General features: G+C 43.3%; 1 protein-coding gene across 2 annotated transcripts in view; it reads right to left on the reverse strand.

Annotated features, from left to right (window-relative positions):
• CSMD1 (CUB and Sushi multiple domains 1) overlaps positions 1-24,154 on the reverse strand; it is a 2,060,432-nt gene that overhangs the window by 167,299 nt on the left and 1,868,979 nt on the right. For both annotated transcript variants that reach the window (XM_030555566.1, XM_030555565.1), the window contains exon 49: positions 6,698-6,886. In XM_030555566.1, the coding sequence (XP_030411426.1) occupies positions 6,698-6,886 (189 nt within the window). The remainder of the gene's footprint in view (positions 1-6,697; positions 6,887-24,154) is intronic.

The following is a 24,154-nucleotide window of genomic DNA, read 5'->3' on the forward strand; positions in this document are numbered from 1 at the left end:
CTGCCATGCCATTATAAATTGGCAATGAGATGACAGTTATCAGTCGTTCTGTACTGTCTGCTGCTGTCATGGGTGCTCCTGGCTGGCCTCACTGAGGTCGGCCGGGGGCGCATGGACAAAAATGGGAATGACTCCCCGGGTCATTCCCTTCTTTATGCTTTGTCTAAAAATAGAGTCAGTCCTGCCTAGAATATGGGGCAAGTGTACTAGAGAACCAGAGAGCACAGCCGCTCCGTGTCAGAGCCCCAGAGATCCTGCAGAAATGATGAGCTGCATGCCATTCTAGGGAGTGCCCCTGCAATAAACCCAGCCATTGTTTCCCTCCTCCTCCAACCCTCTTGGGCTATCGTGGCAGTGTCCCCCCATTTGTGTGATGAAGTAATAAAAAATGCAATAAGAATAAGAAACACTGACTTTTTAGTGAGATAAAATGAGGAGGAAGCAAGCCTCCAGCTGCTATGACAGTCCAGACAGGGCATTAAAAGGGTGGCGAGGAAGAGGAGCCCAGCCTCCCGCTGCTGATAGTCCAGGCAGTACAGAATCTTTTCTTTAGACATGAAAGTGGGGAGCTGATAGAGCTCAGCCTCCAGTTGCTATGATGAAGACAAGTTACCAGCTGTTCTGTACCATCTGCTGGGGATGACCAGGATTCATTCCCATTTTTACCCAGGCGCCCCCGGCCGACCTCACCAAGGCCAGCCAGGAGCACTCACAGACTGATGATGAAGACAGATATCAGTCATATTGTACCATATGCCATCGGGAAAGGGATGTTGGTGTTGAGCGCTGCAACACCCCGTCTACCAGCAGTATGCAGTAGACATAGAGTGACATTGAAAAAAGGCAAGAAACTTTTTTTTCCCTTTTCTTTCGGGGGGGGTGTTGGGTGTAAATTGACGACATATACCCTGAAACACCCGGGAAAATGTTTTTGACCCTTCAGCCATTGGGAGCTCAGCCAAGAATGCAAATGCTTTTCGGAGACTGCGGGGACTGTGGGATAGCTGGAGTCCTCAGTCCCCCCTCCCTCCATCCATGAGCATCCATTTCATTCTTTGGCTTTCCATTACGCTTGTCACACAACACTGTGCTATGGCCTCTGTCTATCATAGCCTGGAGATTTTTTCAAATGTTTTGTCATTTCGTCTTCTGTAACGGAGCTCTGATAGAACAGATTTGTCTCCCCATACAGCGATCAGATCCAGTATCTCGCATACAGTCCATGCTGGAGCTCTTTTTGGATTTGGGACTGCATCGCCACCGGTGCTGATCAGAGCTCCATGCTGGGCAAACAGGAAATGAAAATCAAAAGTTCGTGGGGCTTTTCCTGTCTACCTGGGCAGTCTGGCATCTGAGTTCAAATTGCTTTCCAGAGCGGTCACAATGGTGCACTGTGGGATACCGCTCGGAGGCCAATACCGTCGATTTGCAGTCATGCTAACCCTAATCTGACATGGCAATACCAATTTCAGCGCTACTCCTCTCGTTGGGGAGGAGTACAGAAACCGGTTTAAAGAGCCCTTTATATCAATATTAAGGGCCTCGTCATATGGACGGGTGCAGGGTTAAATCGGTTTAACGCTGCTAAATTTGGTTTAAACACGTAGTGTAGACCAAGCCTAAGTAAAAGACAAGAGACAACAGATGATACAGATAGAGCAACATTTTTAAAACTATAACTTGGCCAAATTACAAAACAACAAATTTCCAGGGACAATAAAAGGAACCTTTCCACTTTAAGGATTATCTCCCTGACAAATTTCAGCTTTCTGCTCCTTCTGCTTTAATGTAAAACTTGTTTGTTTTTTTAAGAACTGGAAAAAGTGTATTTCTCTCTCCTCACACTCCAAAAAATCTGAACCCATTTTTTTTTGTAAAAAATACTTTTCACAAATATTAACCTTGGGTATAGATCAGTCCTGCAAAATTTTAACCCCCCCAAAAAGAAAGTTATAATCCAATGAGAAGGTGGGATGTAATGGGGCACAGAAGCCTCCATGCAAGACCAGGAAGTGTTAATGGACTATTGACTGTCAGCCAAATTGAGACACCTGGAGCAGAGGCAGGATTCCAGGGAGCAGGCTGGAATCTTCTTAGAAAGAAGAATCCTGCTCAGTTGGAGGGGAGCAAATAGAGAGAAGAGAGGCTGGCAATACACTAGGGCTGGGGAAGACTGATGCCAAGCAGATCTCTCAGAAGAATGAGAAAAGTTTAACTTGCTTCATGTTTGTTTTGGATTTTGAGTACCCCAGAAGGGATAGAACTATATGTGACCTAGCCAGAGGGCTAAGTCTCTGCAACCCCAGGGAGGGTGAGTGAAGCAGCAGAAGGTCAGCTGGGAAACTGAAGCTGAGTGGCTGCTGCACTGCCCAATGCCACAGGATGTGCTATAATATGAGGTATAATGAAAATGTTTCAGCAACTTTAACTATAGTTGTTATTTGCTCCATTTACAATTATTTTGAATGCACTGTGGCTCATGCTTGTCTGTTGCTTTGAAAGTAACAGTAATAATAATAAATTGTTATTTTTTGGAAGACAGTCATGTTCTTTATACAGTATGTAGAGCATTATTAGGTGAGTCTCCAGTTGAAAGACTGGAAATGGAAATACCATTTGACCCTAACAGTTTAACCTAAATTAAATATGTTTACATTAAAACTGAAACTGTTGCACTATACATACAAAAAAAGAACTACATTTTAAAAAAAATCAAATTTGATTCCGAACATTATTTGCTGCACAATCATTTATGATTAATTATAAATTAAGCCCTGTGGAATCAGTTTTACTGGTATTTCAGACTTAATTAAAGGACTTTTCTTTGCAAATATCCCATGCTGGTATCTTTAAACTCTTATAAGTTTTCAAGGAGGACTTGTGTGTTTTTATGAAAGATAAATATGTTTCTCCAAAATTTCTGAAAAAATATCTTCTTTACATATAAAATCTTATTGTAAATGTATATAACTTATTCTTATAAATTAATGTTGTAATAATCAATCATTATTAATACTAATTTAATATTCAATACAGACCCTATTGCACAGGATAGTATAGTCACAAGGACAGAGTTAATGCATTTGTGCAATTTCATAGGTTTTGTTCCAAGTTTACTTAGTTTTGAATTTCTGAGCTTTTGTTCCATTGTGTTTTCTTCAGAACTGTGTTACTACAAACAAATTTACAATCTTAACTTCAGCTTTATTATTGTTAATTTCTTGTATTTTCGGACCCGTTTTCCACTGATATTCATTGCTTATGCATCATGTTCAATCTGTTCTTCCTCACTTTCAAGCCCTATACATATTCATTCCTATCTCCTCACTATGCTTATGTTCCCTTCCTCTCAGTTTCATACTCTATGTATCCTCCTGTGTATCTGCTCCCTTAATTTGCTTCTACTACTCTCTGTAAATTCTGCCATGCTGTCCCTCAGACCTGAGAACACTTTTCTTGATCCTGTGCAGCAAAGCAAAGAACCAATTTCCCCCTTCTTGTTCAAATCTGTTTCAATCAACACATAAACAATTACCTATTTTTAGGTATATTTTTCAAAGACATCTTGGGAAAAGCCAATGTCTCTCCACCACTGGTGGAGCAGTGTTCTAAACGTAGAAGAAAACTAGTAAACACTGAAGTTATGCTGCACTGACTCATAGACTCATAGACTCTAGGACTGGAAGGGACCTCGAGAGGTCATCGAGTCCAGTCCCCTGCCCTCATGGCAGGACCAAATAGTGTCTAGACCTTCCCTGATAGACATTTATCTAACCTACTCTTAAATATCTCCAGCGATGGAGATTCCACAACTTCCCTAGGCAATCTATTCCAGTGTTTAACTACCCTGACAGTTAGGAACTTTTTCCTAATGTCCAACCTAAATCTCCCTTGCTGCAGTTTAAGCCCATTGCTTCTTGTTCTATCATTGGAGGCTAAGGTGAACAAGTTTTCTCCCTCCTCCTGATGACACCCTTTTAGATACCTGAAAACTGCTATCATGTCCCCTCTCAGTCTTCTCTTTTCCAAACTAAACAAACCCAATTCCTTCAGCCTTCCTTCATAGGTCATGTTCTCAAGACCTTTCATCATTCTCGTTGCTCTTCTCTGGACCCTCTCCAATTTCTCCACATCTTTCTTGAAATGCGGTGCCCAGAACTGGACACAATACTCCAGTTGAGGCCTAACCAGCGCAGAGTAAAGAGGAAGAATGACTTCTCATGTCTTGTTTACAACACACCTGTTAATGCATCCCAGAATCACGTTTGCTTTTTTTGCAACAGTATCACACTGTTGACTCATATTAAGCTTGTGGTCCACTATGACCCCTAGATCTCTTTCTGCCATACTCCTTCCTAGACAGTCTCTTCCCATTCTGTATGTGTGAAACTGATTGTTCCTTCCTAAGTGGAGCACTTTGCATTTATCTTTATTGAACTTCATCCTGTTTACCTGAGAAGAGGGGCAGGCCAAGGTGATGACAAACCTTAGGGCATTCCCTAACTTTGTAAGTCTTGTATTTATAATCTTAATGTTCTTTTAACACAGTTTCTGTGTTCAGTTTCCTAGGTTTAAAAATAACTGAAAAAAACCCAGAAATTCCATCAGATGGACCATACTGATACCCACATCGTTCATCAGCAGAATTGGAATGGTTAGATTCACATACAGACCTCTGCATCTTGAGCTAACAGAGTAACTGATAACAGTAGTAGGTTGTCTTCCTCTATGTGGATAAACAAGAGAGGGTGAGGAACCACAATCTGCCAGTGGTTTTCACAGACATTTGCTGATTAAGGAATCTTGGGTGCAGTTCCAGGTTCTGGAGCGGAATGTGATCTAGTGGCTATAGATCCTTCTGTCCCTTTTCCCTCCAGCCTGTCTTTCTCCCCATACTGCCTCTTTCCTACCTATACCTGGATCCTCATCTCAGTCTCACCTCTCTTCACCCCTACTACACCTCCTCATCCTAATATCACTCTCCATCTCCAGGCTCCTCCTCCTTGTTCAGTCTCCTTGCCCAACCAGTCCTAGTCTCTACCCCCTTGCTCTCCAGCTTAGTCCTAGGCTTCTCCTTATCCTGACTTTCAGTTCCTCCACACCAGGTCCCTCATATGACCTTAGACTGTCCCTCCCCCACACTCCCTGCAGATTTCTTTTCCCAGTCTCCAGTCCATTCCCCCAGATTCTTGTCCAGCCTGTCTCTTTTCCCTCACTAGCTCCTACTCTCAGTCACTTTACACAGCCAGCTCCAGTCTCCATCTTGATCCCAGTCTCTCCCCATCATCGCTTGCCAGCTCCCATTTCCAGTCTCTCTCTCTCTCTCTCTCTCATACACATACACACACACATATATGGTGGAGATGATTCAGAAGTGAGTTGTGTCCTAAGGTTGGTCCCAGATAGGTCTACTCCAAGTTCTTGTGTGCATGGTGGGAGTTCTGAACATTTGCACTGAATCAGTTAAATGCTTAAAACATACAACTGCAGCCTGCTGTCCCATGCGCCTGTAGTTCATTCTCTTGCATGCAGTGATCAATATAATTACGCTTGGAGACGTGAACCTTTTGGATTTAACCACGTTACTGAGTTCTCTAGATTTATTTTCCATATGCTATATAATAATATAGCATCACAACCTTCAAGTTTTTGTCCCCATTTAGGCACATAGTAGAGTGACCATATTTCCCTATGCTGAATACCTGGTAAAATTACTTGTATTCAAGTGAGTTCAATGGCAATCTATCACAACTATGCAGTAAAACGTTCAAATTAACATCAAGTTGACTGAGCCCCTGTTAAAAGAAAATACTGCATAGTTGGATTCTTTTTATTTATCTTCTTATTTTTAAGGCTTCAAGGTTCACAAAGGAAGGGGTGACACACACCCTTCCCCTCCCCCCCACTATGTTGTTTTTCCCAGGCTGGAGGTTCTTGGGCTTTTTCAGGGCTCTGGTCCAGCCAGAGCCAGTGGGAGAAGGAAGGAGCCTGATGGCCAGACTCCTGGTGAGCTGAGCACTCCGACCAGGGGCTGATTCTCCGCACAGCGCTGGGAGTAGGACACACCCCGCTGGTGGGGGGGGCGTTGGAGGAGTAGCAGGGCTGGGTGGGGGGCAAAGGGACAAAGAAAGGAGAGGACAGCGAGATGGGAACCACATAAAGGGCTGATGGGTTGACAGCAGAGGCAACATGTAACCAGTCACCACCTGGTGCCTGTCCGCACACACCAGCCTCTACAGCTTGCAGCTCACAGCCAGTGCCAGATGGAAATGGGAGGTGGGGCCCTGCTGTCTGAGAGTTGGCACACTGCAGGTGCCCCACCACCAGCCTTGCACACCCATCCCCATCATTGGCCATTGGACCCCCCATTCACCGCTGGTGGGCAGGGGGCTGGCCAGCAGGGATCCGGCCAGCAGTAGCACCTGCCAGTACTGATGGGATTGGGGAGACAGAAAATATGGGATACTTTGTCTATTTTTAAGAAGTTGGGACACCTGCAGTGGGGCTTAAATAGGGGACTGTCTCTTCAAAAATGGGACATCTGGTCACCCTACACATAAGTAAATTTATATAGATGAGTAAGCCCACTGTGTTCATGGATAAGTATCTGTAAGATTGTGAAAGACTGTGTTCTTATTCTGTAACATTTTTAGAGATAAACAATGGAAACATATATAACAGCAATACAATATCTTACCATGGCAAAGTGGGGCAGGAGAATCCCATTGATACAGCTCATTCTGGTGACGTCTACAAGTTGCATTACTATGACCAATCATTCTATATCCAGGCTTGCAGTAATAGTGCACTTTACTTCCAGGTGAACCTGCTGTTTTATTTACAGTTCCACCATTCTTCGGGGTATTGTTTAAGCTGCAATAGGGAGCTATATACCAAAACCAAAATAATTATAATTTTAAAAAAGTTAGCAAACACATAAAAACAACAATTCATCTTGCAATATTTAAAAAATATGTTTGTGTAGTTTAAAAATCTATAGTATGTTTTGAATTACTATCAGAATTTTCATATATATATATAAAATGTAGAAATACCATGAGTTGGAGGAATATAATTTATATTCCACACATTCAAAACTCCTTTTACTGACAGTACATTGTAAAAGCTGTAAAAGTAAGCTTTGTTAATAACATACATAGTTGCCTCAGAATTTCAGCAACATCACATTTAGTGAATAAAATCTCTCATAGACTTGATTAATTTATATCTAGGCCAATAGTTATATAATTTATTATGCACAAAGGCCAAATAGTTTTACATCTAGGCTGAAATTTCAACTTTGACTCCAGCCCCATCACTTCACTGGCTCACAATAACTTACATAAGATCCGCACTTGGAAGGTCTTTCAGGTTTAGACTTAATCTCTCCCTTCCTATCATTATAAGGAAGGACTCAGACCCCTACAATGTTGTTTTTCCATCTTTTCCACCTTCCTACTTTGCATCCAGTTGAGGCCATCAACTACTCATCTGGCTGGCTTGGTGGTTATTCAGGATAGAATTAACTACATCTCCTGTCAAATACTAGAGCAAATTTCAACTACAATCAATTAATTGTTTAAATAAATTTGTCATCAGTTGAAATCTGCTACAGATGGTGACAGAGTTGTACCCAGTTCTCTTCTGAATATCAGCTAGTAGGCAGCTGAGAAAGTCACCAAGAGATGGGCATAATGAATACTAGTCAAGAAACATAGAAGCAGGAGCCAGATTTATGGCAAAATTACTCTCCTGGTGGGAGGTGAAATAACAAAATTTTCCAGGTAAAAGTTTTTTTTCCCACCAATTGCTGTACTGCATAGGCTGCAAGATCTCATAATTAGTATTGTTGTTTTGAACACTGTACTTCTGACTCACAGTTGGTTCAAGCCCTGATTGGAGCTATATTCAGGGATATATATTAAATGCCTCCAACATTAATTTCTATGACTGCATAGGAAGAATTCCAAAATTCAGTCCAATGAACAGGTTGTTTGATGATAAAATCTGATCTGATTCAAGCTGTATAGGATATTTACCATTGGAAAATGCTTGATATAAAACAATGAGAGAGGATAAAACCAAATCTTGCTTCCCTTTATTAACTACTTCATAGACAATTACCTCGATTCCTATGGTTTGGAATTCAGCTGTAGTTAGATTCCTAAACTGCCTTAAACCCTTTAAAAAACCTGGCCTAGAGCACCTTTTTTTTTTCAGTACAAAATATAGCCTGGAATATATTCCTATTGTATATCACAAAATTAATTGATACTGCAATCTGTAAAGAAATTAAAAATTTAAGTGACAGGATATTAATTATGCATATTAATTATGCATTAATTTATCCTAGGCATTTACCTGCTACAAAATTGATTTATACGGTTGACACATTTTACAAACAATGATACAACTGTGCTATCCACATGTATTATTTTTATGTTATTAATATTTGTGATAGTATCCCCTCCTCCTTCAATTTTCAATATCTAGGTATGGGATTTTGTTTGGTTTTGCTTGTTTTTCAGTTGAGTGAATGGTTAAGAGCCATCTTTAAAAAGGAAAGATTCTTGCTCCTATCTTATATTATAGGTGTGCTATCAGGGAAATACTGGTCCAAAACGAAGGAGCAAATACCAAGGAGGGATAAGAGCTATTTAAGCTAAAGGGCAATATCAGTACAAGAACAAATGGATGTAAACTGGCTATGAATACATTTAGGCTGGAAATTAGAAGAAGATTTCTGATTATCGGAAGAGTGAGCTTCTGGAGTAGCCTTCCAACAGTAGTTGTAGGAACAAATTTTACCAGTTTTCAGATGGAGTTCATTTAATTTATAAATGGGATTTGTGATGGGATTATTTGAGACTGCAGGGAATGAAACTCAGTGACCCAGGAAGTTCATTGAAGTCCTATATCCTGTTTTTTTGTAAAAAGCAGACTTTTATAAAGCCTACGACCAATTCAAATTTTACCCTGACTTTATTTTTAAATTCAATGGATATATTTTTTTTCTTCATATAACAACCATGACTTATTACTTTACACTATTTGCAGCTTCAGACATTTCCATATTGCACTAGTGTCTAAGAACCTGAAAGTGAAATTGTCTAGAAACTGATGATAAATTAAAGCTGACAAATATATTTTCATTGTCTAAACTGAGAGAATTGCAAAAGTAAACTGAATTTAAATATGAAGAGGCTATTTAGTAATCTTTAAATACAAATTAATAACTTAGATTAGGAAACTATATGTGTTTTTATCTGATGATGTCCCCATATCATTCATCAAAACTGAATGGGTCATTTCTTTAATAGGGAATCGGAATGCCTGGACTATAGAGTACGTTTGTGCACTCCTATATTCCATTTCATAACACAATACACAAAGCTTGTGATTTTATGAAAGGCAACTTGGAAAAAAAACATCTACAGCCTAATACTAAAGACACAGAAAGCATCAGCTTTTCTGATTTCCATCCTCACATCATACCTGGTAAAATGCAGTATTCTAGTATGCTAAGCCCTCACCACATCACTATTTCCAAGAAGAATTTTTGCTGTTATCTAAGAAGCCCTTCTATGATACAAATGTAACTACAAATCCTTCCCACATCTATTGTACTGATCTCAAAATATGTAATGAATAATCTGTTCCTCCCTCTGTCTGGGATGTTCCTCTGTTATTTAGAGATGGGCTGAATCAACAAGGCTTCAGTTTATTTTGAACAACCAAGTCCCAGATCAGGAGTGGTTCATCAGCCAGCAAACAGAGCTGTAAACGGGAGAGTTTCAGTGGGACTTCTGTTGGAGGAGCACGTTTTTGTATTTTGTGTATTGTATTTTGCAGTTTGTATGTGTGGAGGCTGGTAGGGGCAGTGTGCTGGGAGAGAAGCTGAGCCCTGCTTAGGGGGCAGGGCTTCTCTGCTTAGGGGTCCTATAAAGGCAACCAGCCAGTCAGGCAGCGGCCTAGACAGCTGCAGCGGCACAGCTGCCAGCAAACAGAGCTGTAAACAGGGGAGTTTCAGTGGGAGTTCTCTTGGAGGAGCAAGCTATGACCGATACAGAGGCAGCAGTGAAAGACACAATGAGGATGACTGGATGTGTATGCTGCGGCATGTACATGATCCTGGAGGGGATACCTGAAAAGAGTTTCATCTGCATGAAGTGCCGACTGATAGAGCTGATGGAAGAAAAGATCCGAGGACTAAAGATGCAGGTGGAAACTCTAGTTGAGTTTAGAAGGGGATTTGAGCAAATGATGGAGCAAAGACATGAGGAGGCTGATGTCTTACAGATGGAAGCAGGACCCCAAAGAATTCTGAGGGGAGACTGCTGGGTGAGGAAGCATGTGACTAAGAGAACCAGGGAAGACTGCTGGGTGAGGAAGCATGTGACTAAGAGAACCAGGCAGAGGAAAAGACGGGCCAGTGAAGAAGAAATAGAGCTCAGGAACAGGTTTGCAGAGTTAGAAAATGAAGAAGGGGCACAGCAGGTAGTTGCTGAAGGTGAGAGGGCAAGGAAAAAGAGAAGAGCAGCTAGTCCTACAGGAAGAGGAGAAGAGTCAATGGAGACAACACCAAATATGAGCCCCAGGAGGATACATGATGGGTTGCGGAGGATTGCAAGGGCGAATAGGAATCGAGAGGACTTGCAGCCAGTGGGATCAGGGGATAGACTGGCAGATCACACTGTCACCAGGAAAAGGCAGGTCTACGTGATTGGGGACTCCTTACTGAGAAGAATAGACAGGCCTGTAACTAGAGCTGATCCGGAGAACAGAAGGGTGTGCTGTCTGCCAGGTGCTAAGATACGGGATGTCGACCTGAGGCTGAAAAGGATCGGGAGCGGGAAAGAATCCGTTGATTGTTCTTCATGTGGGAACGAATGATACGGCTAGATTTTTGCTGGAATGTATCAAGGGAGACTATGCCAGACTGGGGAAGACGCTTAAGGAAATCGAGGCTCAGGTGATCTTCAGTGGGATTTTGCCTTTTCCTAGAGAAGGGCAACAAAGGTGTGACAAGATTATGGTGATCAACAGATGGCTCAGACTATAAGGAGGGCTTTGGTATGGACGGCCACTGGGAAGCATTCATGGACAGAACACTGTTCTCTCGGGATGGACTTCACCTGAGTAAGGAGGGAAATAGGCTTCTGGGATGGAGGCTGGTACAACTGATTAAGAGAGCTTTAAACTAGGAATTGGGGGAGATGGTTGGGAGATGTCCAGGTAATCTCCACGCCGGAATTCAACATTGAGAGGGAAGAAAACAAAATAAGAGAGGATACAGTCGTGGGCAGAAGAATGGACATAAGGTGGAAGGGTAGTATAGATACCAGTCTAATACGTGATACTGGTGGTAGAATGTCTGTGTCTAATCAGGTAAAGAATGTCAGTGAAGCCAAATGGAAAAAATTAAGATGTCTGTACACTAATGCGAGAAGCTTAGGTAACAAAATGGAGGAACTAGAGCTACTGGTGCGGGAAGTGAAACCGGATGTTATAGGGATAACAGAAACATGGTGGAATAGTAGTCATGACTGGAGTACAGGTATTGAACGCTATGTGCTGTTTAGGAAAGACAGAAATAAAGGCAAAGGTGGTGGTGCTAGAGTAGCATCGTATGTCAATGATGAGGTTAACTGTAAAGAAATAAGAAGAGTCTGTCTGGGCAAAAATCACATTGGGAAAGAAAGCTACTAGAGCCTCCCCTGAGATAGTGCTTGGGTTGTGCTACAGACCGCTGGGATCTGATTTGGATATGGATAGAGACCTCTTTAATGTTTTTAATGAAGTAAACACTAATGGGAATTGTGTGATCATGGGAGACTTTAACTTTCCAGATATAGACTGGAGGACAAGTGCTAGTAACAATAATAGGGCTCAGATTTTTCTAGATGTGATAGCTGATGGATTTCTTCACCAAGCAGTTGAAGAACCAACAAGAGGGGATGACATTTTAGATTGGGTTTTGGTGAGTAGTGAGGACCTCATAGAAGAAATGATTGTAGGGGACAACCTTGATTTGAGTGATCATGAGCTAATTCAGTTCAAATTAGATGGAAGGATAAACAAAAATAGATTTGGGACTAGGGTTTTTTATTCAAAAGGGCTAACTTTAAAGAATTAAGGAAATTAGTTAGGGAAGTGGATTGGACTGAAGAACTCATGGATCGAAAGGCAGAGGAGGCCTGGAATTACTTCAAGTCAAAGCTGCAGAAACTTTCAGAAGCCTGCATCCCAAGAAAGGGGGGAAAAAATCATAGGCAGGAGTTGTAGACCAAGCTGGATGAGCAAGCATCTCAGAGAGGTGATTAAGAAAAAGCAGAAAGCCTACAAGGAATGGAAGATGGGCAGGATTAGCAAGGAAAGCTACCTTATTGAGGTCAGAACATGTAGGGATGAAGTGAGAAAGGCTAAAAGCCATGTAGAGTTGGATCTTGCAAAGGGAATTAAGACCAATAGTAAAAGGTTCTATAGCCATATATATAAGAAGAAAACAAAGAAAGAAGAAGTGGGACCGCTAAACACTGAGGATGGAATGGAGGTTAAGAATAACCTAGGCATGGCCTAATATCTAAATAAATACTTTGCCTCAGTCTTTAATAAGGCTAATGAGGAGATTAGGGATAATGGTAGGATGACAAATGGGAATGAGGATATGGAGGTAGACATTACCACATCCAAGGTAGAAGCCAAACTCGAACAGTTTAATGGGACAAAATCGGAGGGCCTAGATAATCTTCATTCAAGAATATTAACGGAACTGGCACATGAAATTGCAAGCCCATTAGCAAGAATTTTTAATAAATCAGTAAACTCAGGGGTTGTACCGTACGACTGGATAATTGCTAATATAGTTCCTATTTTTAAGAAAGGGAAAAAACGTGATCCGAGTAACTATAGGCCTGTTAGTTTGACATCTGTAGTATGTAAGGTCTTGGAAAAATTTTTGAAGGAGAAAGTAGTTAAGGACATTGAGGTCAATGGTAATTGGGACAAAATACAACATGGTTTTACAAAAGGTAGATCGTGCCAAACCAGCCTGATCTCCTTCTTTGAGAAGGTAACAGATTTTCTAGACAAAGGACACACAGTGGATCTAATTTACCTCGATTTCAGTAAGGTATTTGACACGGATCCACATGGAGAATTATTAGTTAAATTGGAAAAGATGGGGATCAATATGAAAATGGAAAGGTGGATAAGGAACTGGTTAAATGGGAGACTACAATGGGTCGTATTGAAAGGTGAACTGTCTGGCTGGAAGGAGGTTACTAGTGGAGTTCCTCAGGGATCGGTTTTGGGGCCAATTTTATTTAACCTTTTTATTACTGACCTTGGCACAAAAAGCAGGAATGTGCTAATAAAGTTTGCAGATGACACAAAGCTGGGGGTTATTGCTAACACGGAGAAGGACTGAGATATCATACAGGAAGATCTGGATGACTTTGTAAACTGGAGTAATAGCAATAGGATGAAATTTAATAGTGAAAAGTGCAAGGACATGCATTTAGGGATTAAGAATTTTAGTTATAAATTGGGGACACATCAGTTGGAAGTAACAGAGGAGGAGAAGGACCTCAGAGTATTGGTTGATCACAGGATGACTATGAGCCGCCAATGTGATATGGCTGTTAAAAAAGCTATTGCAGTTTTAGGATGCATCAGGCGAGGTAGTTCCAGAAAAGATAAGGAGGTGTTAGTATCATTATACAAGGCATTAGTGAGACCTCATCTGGAATACTGTGTGCTGTTCTGGTCTCCCATGTTTAAGAAGGATGAATTCAAACTGGAACAGGTTCAGAGACAGGCTACTAGGATGATCCGAGGAATGGAAAACCTGTCTTATGAAAAGAGACTCAAAGAGCTTGGCTTGTTTAGCCTAACTAAAAGAAGGCTGAGGGGGGGATAGGATGGCTCTTTATAAATATATCAGAGGGATTAATATTAGGGAGGGGAATTATTTAAGCTTAGTACCAATGTGGACACAAGAACAAATGGATATAAACTGGACACTAGGAAGTTTAGACTTGAAATTAGATGAATTTTTCTAACCATCAGAGGAGTGAAGTTCTGGAACAGCCTTCCAAGGGGAGTAGTGGGGGCAAAAGACATATTTGGCTTTAAGACTAAACTTGATAAGTTTATGGAGGGGATGGTATGATGGGATAGCCTAATTTTGGCAATTAATCAAAGATCAGTTGCCAAATTATCAGCAGGTAAGTATGCCCAGGGGTCTGGGATGGGATGTAGATGGGATGGGATCTGAGTTACTACAGAGAATTCTTTCTTGGGTGCTGGCTGGTCGGGAGGGAATTTTCCTCCAGGGCAGATTGGTAGAGGCCTTGGAGGTTTTTCGCCTTCCTCTGCAGCATGGCGCATAGGTCACTTGCTGGAGGATTCTCTGCAGCTTGAGGTCTTCAAATCACAATTTGAGGACTTCAATAACTCAGACATAGGTTAGGGGTTTGTTATAGAAGTGTATGGGTGAGATTGTATGGCCTCAATTGTGCAGGAGGTCAGACTAGATGACCGCAATGGTCCCTTCTGACCTTAAAGTCTATGAGTCTGTCCAGGTTCTATTTCTATACTAAGCATCAGTGTTCTCTTGGGATGGGGAATTCTGGATAAAAAGTTTCGATTTTGTCATCCCACTTATATAGGAAATCCAACTGTGGTTTTCATTTTGGAAAGAGATCATTTTTTCTAGTATCTCTTTGACTAGATTTTCAATATAGATTTGCAGTCCGGGGAATGTAATGTGCTCTTGGCACAAAAGTGGGAGACTCCTTTCAAAGCAGTGGCCTTTGATGCTACATGCATACACCCTTGTAAAATTAAATGCAAGATTCAGCACAAGATTTCTAAGAAATCACAACCCTAATCCCAGCCCAGTAACTAGAATCCATATTAAGAACACTGAAGAAATGTGGATCAATACTGACATTCTGTTCAAAGAGTTATGGTCACTAGTAAAATAGCTATGTTTGCCCTTTGAGTATTGTCAGTATAGAGACAATGCTTGGGAGATGAAGTAGTGGTAACAGCCCCCAAAGGAATGGAGTTGGAGGCAAGTCAGGAAGCAAGGATGGCTCAGTAAAAGGTGCTCTTTTGGGCCAAACTGAATATCCTTTACAATCACAGTGACATTTGCGTACATACTTCAATTAAATGCATGAAATTACAGAAATACCCTTGATTTTCTAATAAGAGAATTGACATTTAAAGAGGGACAATAAATATTAAATTAGTTGAAAAGTAAATTAATGTAAGAAACAAAGGGATTATGTTTCTGAAGCAAGATGGTTAAAACTAAAGGCTTTTAGTGGTTCTAGGAAAGCCTTAAGTGGCATTTAGTTTTGAATCTCTCAAGGGAAGTCGAGAATGACAGCTGAGGTTTAATACCATTTTCATTTCAGTCAAAAAGAATTGCAAAGTGATCTCGACAGTTTTGCAGCTCTAAGAAGAAACTATTACTTATATGCTTGGATTATTTGTTTTATTTTTTCTGCATTGCAGGAGAATTTATTAGCATGTTCTCTCTCTCTACTTTTTAAAATGTGGTCATATAAGGACAAACTATACTGGAGTGGCCAAACTTCTGCCAAGCCATATACAGCAATCTTCAAAAGTTCGAGAGCCATGCATGCCTGCCAGGGCTCGGGGCTTCATCCACATGGAAGGGGCCTGTTGGGTCTCAGGGCTTCAGCCCCACTCCTGAATCCCTGAGCTCTAGCACATACATGTCACAGAGCTGAAGCCACCAAACCACCCTCCCTGCTGGGTGGAAGCCACTACTCCTCTACCCCATTGCAAGGCAGAGGTCCCAAGCTCCCCTCCCCCAGTCTGGTAGGTGGAGAATGAGGGGAGCTGTGGGGGGCTCTGCGAACCACACTTTAACAGTAAAAGAGCCACAATCTGGTCACTCTTGAAACATAGAGTATGTGTGAGCCTTCCAAACAGCAACCTTAATGGGGCATAAAACAGGTGAGAGGTAGGCATCTGAATTACACAAAATGAGAAAACCCACTGAAAATATTTCTTTTTTTTTTCCTTTTTTCTGTTGTTGTTTTATTTATTACAGTAGCACCTAGGAACCTATCATAGATCAGAGTCTCACTGTACCAGGCATTGTACAGGCACATAACAAAAAGATAATCCCTGCCCCAAGGAACTAAAAGTCCAAGTATAAGACAAGAGATGGATGAAACAATCAGGGGGACACAAGTTAACCATAAGACAATATGGGGGAATGGAGAGACAGGGACTGTTTGGGTGAGGTGGCTGGTACTGGGAGAAGAGGCTAGAACTGACCAGGGTCATTTCCTAATTGCTGAGTGCTTTATTAATAATATTGTTTTAACATAGTGAGGGACTGTGTGTGAGTGTGAGTGTGGAAAATATACATTTATAATAGCCATTTACTAGCAACAGACCCAGATTAAATCCACTTCAGAGTTTCTACAGAAGTGCTCACAGCCCCTGCTAGACAGACCCCTTTAAGCCTCATGCAGCACAAAGTTAATTGGGAAAGATGTCATGGATAGCCAGTATGTCAGAAACTGTTCCTGCAGTCTTCCCCTAGCCAAAAGTCCTATTCAACTGGAGTTTTGCCTGGGTCAGGAGTGTAGAACCACCACAGTATACACAAAAGAAATTTTTAAGTAAACGTCAAAATCAATATTTGTAAACTATCAGGTATTCTTTGGAAAGAAGGACATAGGGTTGCCAACCCTCCTTGATTGTCCTGGAGTCTCCAGGAATTAAAGATTATGTCATGTGATGAAACCTCCAGGAATATATCCAAACAAAATAGGCAACCCTAGAAGGACAAGTAGGTCAGCAGCTGTTTTTTCTTTTCTTTTTTTTAATTTTTTTCTTTTTTTCTTTCCTTTTTTTTTTTTGGCAACTAAATGCCGTAACAGTAAAAAAGTAACATTTATTTTAAGCTTTTAGTAAAGCTTGCAAGTGATAGCATCTGGGGAAATGGTGGAGGAGAGTTTATGGTGTTTTATATCTGAATTCCTTCTGTATTCACTCTATATCAGGGGTAGGCAAACTACGGCCCGTGGACTGGATCCAGCCCGTGGCGCCACTGGCACCAAGTCCCTGTGGCTCCCGGGTGGGGGGGCAGAGGGCTCCATGCATTGCCCTGGCCTCCAGGCACTGCCCCCTGCAGCTCCCATTGGCCGGGAATGGGGAACCGCGACCAATGGGTGCTTCGAGGGAGGTACCTGGAGGCACAGCAAGGTCAGCGCACGCAGGGACCTCCGCCTATTCTCCCACAGGGGCTGCAGTGCTTCTGGGAATGGTGTGGGGCCAGGGACAGGGCAGGCAGCCTGCCCTGGCCCTGGCGCGCACTGCTGCCACCCTGGAGCCACTTGTGGTAAGCGGTGCTGAGCCAGATCCCGAACCCCTCCTGTACCTCCACCCCCCAACTCCCTCCACTAAGCCCCCTTCCTTCACCTTGCACCCCTCCTGCACCCCAATCCCCTGCCCTGAGCCCCATCCCACAGTCCACACCGCTACTGTCCCCCTGCCCTGAGCCCCCTCCTGCACTCTGCACCCCTCCCCCTTCCCTGAGCTCTCTCATACAGCCGCACTCCTCCTCTGCCCCAATCCCTTGTCTGAGCCCCTTCCTGCACACCCGCACCCCCCACACTCCCTCCCACACCCCAACCCCCTGCCCCAGTGCTGCATACAATTTCCCTACCCAGATGTGCCTCTCCGCCCAAAAAGTTTGCCCACCTCTGATCTATATAGTTTAGTAATCATTCAAAATGTGATCTTACTACTAAATCCATTGGAGTTGAGGGTGCTGAGTGTTCAACAATTTGCAGGATCAGGCACTAACAGTGTTAGTAAAGAAGCAAGTATAAGGCAATAAAATACAAAATGTCTAAAGGCTTGAGGGTCAGCTAGTGCCATAGAAAATGTCAGTGTCAAAATTCCAGCCACTATTACTTGCACTCCATTTCTGTGTTTCAATGGGAATCAATGGGATAGAATGCTTATCAAGTATTCCAACCTCATACCTACAACTACAGAGATAAAATATTTTTCTTCTCCAATAAGACTTCTGAGACAGGAGCTGCACTGACTATCAGAGGATTAGCAGGTACGAGTGCAGTGATGCAGGAGTGGATTTGTCTAGGAACAACAAACCTTTCACCCACATTAATGACAAAGTGTAAGCCAGCCACTCCATTGACCTGAACTAGTATTGCATTATAGATTTAATTTACTTTTCTCAGTGACATATCAGCAAAGATCTTTCAAGGCCTTCTAAGTATTAATGTTTTCTTCAAAGTAACACATTTGTACATTTTCAGTTTACTTATATCGGCAATGCCCATTTGTCAATTTTGACTAAAGACCAGCCAGCTGTAGCTGTGTCAGTGCAAGGATATTAGAGAGACAAGGTGGATGAGGTAATATCTTTTATTGGTCCAAATTCTGTTGGTGAGAGAGACAAGCTTTCAAGACACACACAGTTCTTCTTCAGGTCTAAGAAAGGTACTCTCAGCGTCACAGCAAAAAGCAAGGTGGCAGGGCTGCCCAGAGGATTCAGGGGGCGGGTCCCAGGGTGGAAGGCCCCCTGCCGCTGAATTGTAGCCGAAGACCTGGAATGGTAGAAGCTCCAGGGGCCCGAGCCCCCCGAGAGTTTTCCAGGGCCCTTGGAGCGAGTAAAGGACCCCGCTCCAGGGGCCCTGAAAAACTCTCATGGGGGCTTGAGGCAAATTGCCTCACTTGCCCTCCACTCCCCCAGGCGGCCCTGCAAAGTGGAATAGATTGTTTAGCATAAGTAGTTAGCACATATTGTAAACGACTGTGACAGGGTATACCGCCCTTTGATGCTCCCTGCTGAAGGCCCTGCAGTCCTACCACACTGAGGAAAAGGAGCAGTGAAGGTGGGTCCTCCCGACCTTCCTAGAAAGGATGCAGGGAAGCAGCCAGTAAGAGCTCAGCTGGCTCACTTAGAGGGACATACAGGACCTGAGCAGAGCAGTCACTGGCTGGGACCAGAAAAGTAAAGAAGTAGTGGAAGACTGTGAGATTCCAAAGGTAGAGAGACTGAAGAGAAACCCTACTCAAGCAGGGATAGGACTGTGAAGTTTTCCAGGTGAAGAGGCCTTGGAGAGAGAACCCAGACTGAAAGGGGGCAGAGACAGTTACAAGCTCTCCAGGCAAACAATGCTTCTATATCCTGGGAAATTTCCCAAAATCTGGGAATTTTTGAGTAACATGTTTGAATGAAAATTCCCAATTTCCCAAGTTGAAACATTTTACTCGCAAATTCCCAGGTTTTGGAAAAATTCCCAGGATACAGAAGCACTGTAAAAAACTTTATCTGGGAATTTTTCACCAGATTTGGGCAATTTTTAGTGCTAGGTTGGGAAAAGTTGCCATATAGTTGGGATATAGAAGCCCTGCAGGCAAAGAGGCCTGAGAGAAGACCCTGAGAAATCAAGACAGAGACTGAGAAACTCTAAAGAGGCCTAACAGAGACCCTGCTTAAACAGGGAGCAGACAGAGAACCCAAGAATGTGATGGGACAGAGTGGGAAGCAGCCCAGGGAATGCAGCAGTAGCAATTAGCAAAGAAAGCAGCACATGTAGGGTTTCTGGCTTGAGACCCAGAGTAATTGGCAGACCTGTGTCCGGCAACTGGCAGAGTGGACAAAGCCGAGAGAAGGGGACAAGATTTGTTCTGGAGCCCGAGACGGGGCTAGAATTTAAATAGGTCAGGAGACAGGGCTGAAGACTTTGAGAAGGCCAATTTTTTGTTGTATTGTATTATCCTGGAAAGGGTTCCTTCATGTGTCTGTGTGTGACTAAGCCGTAGGCTGAGCTGCTGAAGACCTGCCTGATGAAAGCAACTGCCAACAAGAGGTGCTGGGAACATAAAAAATAAAGAGTGTATGATCGCACCTACCTGGTAGGAACCACACGAGAGGTGAGTATCTTTCCCTCCCTTCCTCCTGCTCCCCCACCTCTCCTGGTCACAGGGCCTATTCAAGATAGAATGGCTCATTAACATCGCTGCAGTCATAGGACAAAAAGACTGCAGAGATGTGGGTTATGGCTTATTACCAAGATCTGTAACCCACTAACCCCTTCTTTTTGTCCTATGACTGCAGAGGTGTTTACACGTCTACCTTAAATGGTTCATTGCAGTATGTGCTAACTACTTATGCTAAACAATCTGTTCCATCTTGCATTTTGCTGTAACTCTGGGAGTACCTTTCCAAGACCTGAAGAAGTGCTCTATGGGGCTTGAAAGCTTGTGTCTCTTGTGACATTACACTCCATATTCTCTACAGAAATATGCTTATGCTATGGATATGGCATAAGTGAGATATCCTTTATGCAAGATGGCTTATGTAAGATATTGTTGGAAAGTTATGATTTACTGAATGTGATTATCCAAATTGTAGGCCTGTATCATTTCTGTATCTGGAGTTAGGAATATTGACTATGTAGCTGTATTTCAAATGTGTTACTTTGGGTGTCACCCCCAACTAGCCCCTCAGGTACAACAATGAAAAAGACAAACAGGGCTGATAGCCCATTAGCAAAGACTATGGACTGTGAAAAGGTTTAGTCTTCCTGTGGACACTTCAGACAACATGAGTGCAATCGCTGCCACAGCCCTGAAGAGATATGGGTACAAGTGACCTGGTACAGGACCCTCACGTTAGAATGCCAGTATTTTTCCACTGGAAGACATAGGGTTCATGCCTTACACAAGAACTATATATGGCAGGGGAGTGATGTCATCAAGGTTCTCCTCTGCCTCCCCACCCAAAGAGACACTAGGAAACATCTAGAAGCAAGAACTAAACCAGGGGGAGAAGAGTTGAGCCGAAGCTGTAAGTGGTCTAACTTGTGCGTAGTAATACCTGAGGTCTCAAGCTGCAGGCCAGTACAGCTGCCTTTCAAGACTTTCCATAATTTGCCTGTGACAATATCTCCTTCCCTACACTCACACTCTTTCTCTCTAATATCACACAGACACAAAATAATTTATCATTTCTCAAATAAAATCAATGAGGTGACAAATTTGGGGTTCTTTCCTCTCCCACAACAAAGAAATCTTCCCCAATTGTTCCTTTTCTTTAGTCCCAAATAGCACTGAAAGCTCAGCCTTGCTTTTTTTACTTTCTTTGGGGTTAGAAGTTGGCACTGTGAGGCAGGAGGAAGGCTCCCTGAATCTATGTCCCGGTGCACTCAAACAGGGGACAATCTGGCTCTCAAATATTTTCTGAAGTGAAAAAAATTAAACTGTTTTGTTAGTCATTGAAAACCTTGAGAGATACACAACGATATATGGATCAAACACAGCAAAATCAATATGTTTTAGTGACATAGATATTACAATAATCAGTGCAGAAAGACTTCCTCCCCATACATGCTGCATAAATGATCTCTGTGGTAAGTGTCTAGAGCCGAATAGGTATGTATGTATGTATGTATGTATGTGGGTGGGTGAGTGGGTGGGTGTGTGTGGGTGGGCAGGCAGGGGAGAGTTTTATTTTATCCCATAAATGGTGACAAGGCCAATGGATTCACACACAGTGGCAAATCTTTTTCCAGCCTTCATGGTTACAGTGACATTGTTGGCAATGGAAGTACCCTTATTCCACTAAAAAACTGGAGGGCAGGATTTTGCAGACTATTCAGTTGGTTCACATTCCCTGCACAGAGCCCCTGTGCAGCAGTTTAAATTTAGGTATGAAGGACGTGGCATGGCTGGGCCAGGGCAGACCTACTGATGGAGGCGAGAGGGGGAAAGGTGGCAACTGTCCAGGGGCCTGGGTGATTTAAAAGTGCCCTTTTCCTTCCCGCCCTTGCTCTGTACTGCTCCTGAAAGTGGCCAGCACATCCCTGTGGCCCCTGGGGAGGGGGTCTCTGTGCGCTGCCCCCAGCCCAAGTGCTGATTCCACAGCTCCCATTGGCCAGGAACTGTGGCCAATAGGAGCTGTGGGGGTGGTACCTGTGAGCAGAGGTGTGTGGAGATCCCATCGACCCCCCACATAGAAGCCACTGCCAGAGGGGTGTGCTGGTCATTTTCAGGAACCACCCAAAATAAGCACCGACCCTCTGCCCCAGCCTAGAGCCCACACCCCAGCTTAGTTTGCATGTTTCATTTTATTTATTTAGTAATCTGCTTTGTTCTGTATGCTACCTCTTTAACCACTTAGAATCTACTTTTTATAGTTAATAAACATTTCTTGATTATAATATAACCCAGTTTGTGCAATTCATAATTCCAGGGGGAGGCTGTGCATACCTTCCTCCACATCATAATATGCCTCTGGGTCTGCACTCCAAGGGAGGTGGGCACCTGAGTGCAGGGGCAACTCCCTTAAGTCTTCCCAGAGCTGATCTCAGTGTCTGTGTCATTCTGTAGTTGGGTGTGCATGCTGGAGGAAGCTTAAGAGCCTGGCACAGCAAGACAGGTAAAAAGGGGGTCCATGCTGGCAGAACAGGTGGGCTCAGTGGTATCTCACCTCATAATGTGGCATCTTAAGGGGGGAGGGGGGGCAACCCGTCACATCTCTCACCAACAAAAGTTGGTTAAATAAAAGATATCACCTCACCCAGCTTGTCTCAACCAGGAAAATGGCTGCCTGGCTTGTCACACTGCAATGCTTTACAACATATCAGCAGCAACCAATGCATGGACAGCAGCAGCATGGATATACGCTGGTCTGTATTTGCAAGATCATACATTTTCTTTCACTAATATAATCTCATGCTGGATCATTTAAAACATTTAGGCTAAGATTGTCAATGTTGCCCCAGTGATTTAGATGCAAAATTCCCAAATAAAATTAATTTGAATTGAGTGTCAAAATCCCTTAGGTCACTTTGTAAATCCCAGCATTAGCGTTAATAATGTGATATTCTCTAATTATTCATTTATAAGGGAGCTGCCTAGTCTATCCAGAGCCTGCACCCTGCACCCCCTCCCACACCCAAACTCCCTCCCAGAGCTCCCATCCCACACCCCTCCTGCAAACAAACTCCCTCCCAGAGCCCAACTCCTTAACCTTTTCCTCATCAAAACTCCCTCCCAAAGCCTGCATCCTTCACCCCCCACACACCCAAACTCCCTCCCAGAGCATGACCTCGCACCCCTTCCCACACCACAACGCCCTGCCCCAGTTTGGTGAAAGTGAGTGAGGGTAGGGGGATGGAGTGAGCAGGGGGTGGGGCCTTGGAGAAGGGGAGGGGCTGGGGCAGGGCAAAGCTCTTTGGGTTTGTGTGATTAGACAGCTGGCAACCCTACCGGGAAGGCATGTGGAAGCCCTGGCTGTGCCAGAAGAACATGCACAGTAATGCAGCCAGCAGCTCACTGGACACCAGCCAGTGCAGGCACAGCACCGTCCAAATGTCAGGTGGATTGCATCCGCACAGGTGCAGCTTGTGTGTGTGTGGGTGCCCATTCACAGTTCTGCCCAGAATTGCTGTTGGAAGACCTGGAACAGGGGCAAATAACTACTGCTATAGGATCCTTCCTTCCTGTGCCCCTTGTAGTAGAGGAACCAGTGGGCTGAAGCAGCCTTTGGTGAATGTCAGCACAGCAGTTCTGTGGCTTGTTAAGTAATCATAGAATCATAGAAGAATAGGGTTGGAAGAGACCTCAGGTGGCCATCTAGTCCAACACCCTGTTCAAAGCAGGACCAACCTCAACTAAATCATCCAAGCCAGGCTTTGTCAAGCTGGGCCCTAAAAACTTCTAAGGATGAAAGTTTCACCACCTTCCTAGGTAACACAGACCAGTGCTTCACCACCCTCCTAGTAAAATAGTTTCCCCTAATATCTAGCATAGACCTCCCGCACTGCAACTTGAGACCATTGCTCCTTGTTCTGTCATATGCCATCACTGAGAAAAGCCTAGCTCTATCTTCTTTGGAACTCCCTTCAGGTAATTGAAAGCAGCTATCAAATCCCCCCGCAATCTTCAATTCTGCAGACTAAATAAGCCCAGTTCCCTCAACCTCTCCTCATAAGTCTTGTGCCCCATCCCTTTAATCACTTTTGTTGCCCTCTACTGGACTCTCTCCAATTGGTCCACATTTTTTCTGTAGTGGGGGGCCCAAAATGGACACAATACTCCAGATGTGGCTCCACCAGTG

Source organism: Gopherus evgoodei, chromosome 3 (genome assembly GCF_007399415.2).
Source record: "Gopherus evgoodei ecotype Sinaloan lineage chromosome 3, rGopEvg1_v1.p, whole genome shotgun sequence".
Lineage (NCBI taxonomy): Eukaryota > Metazoa > Chordata > Testudines > Testudinidae > Gopherus > Gopherus evgoodei.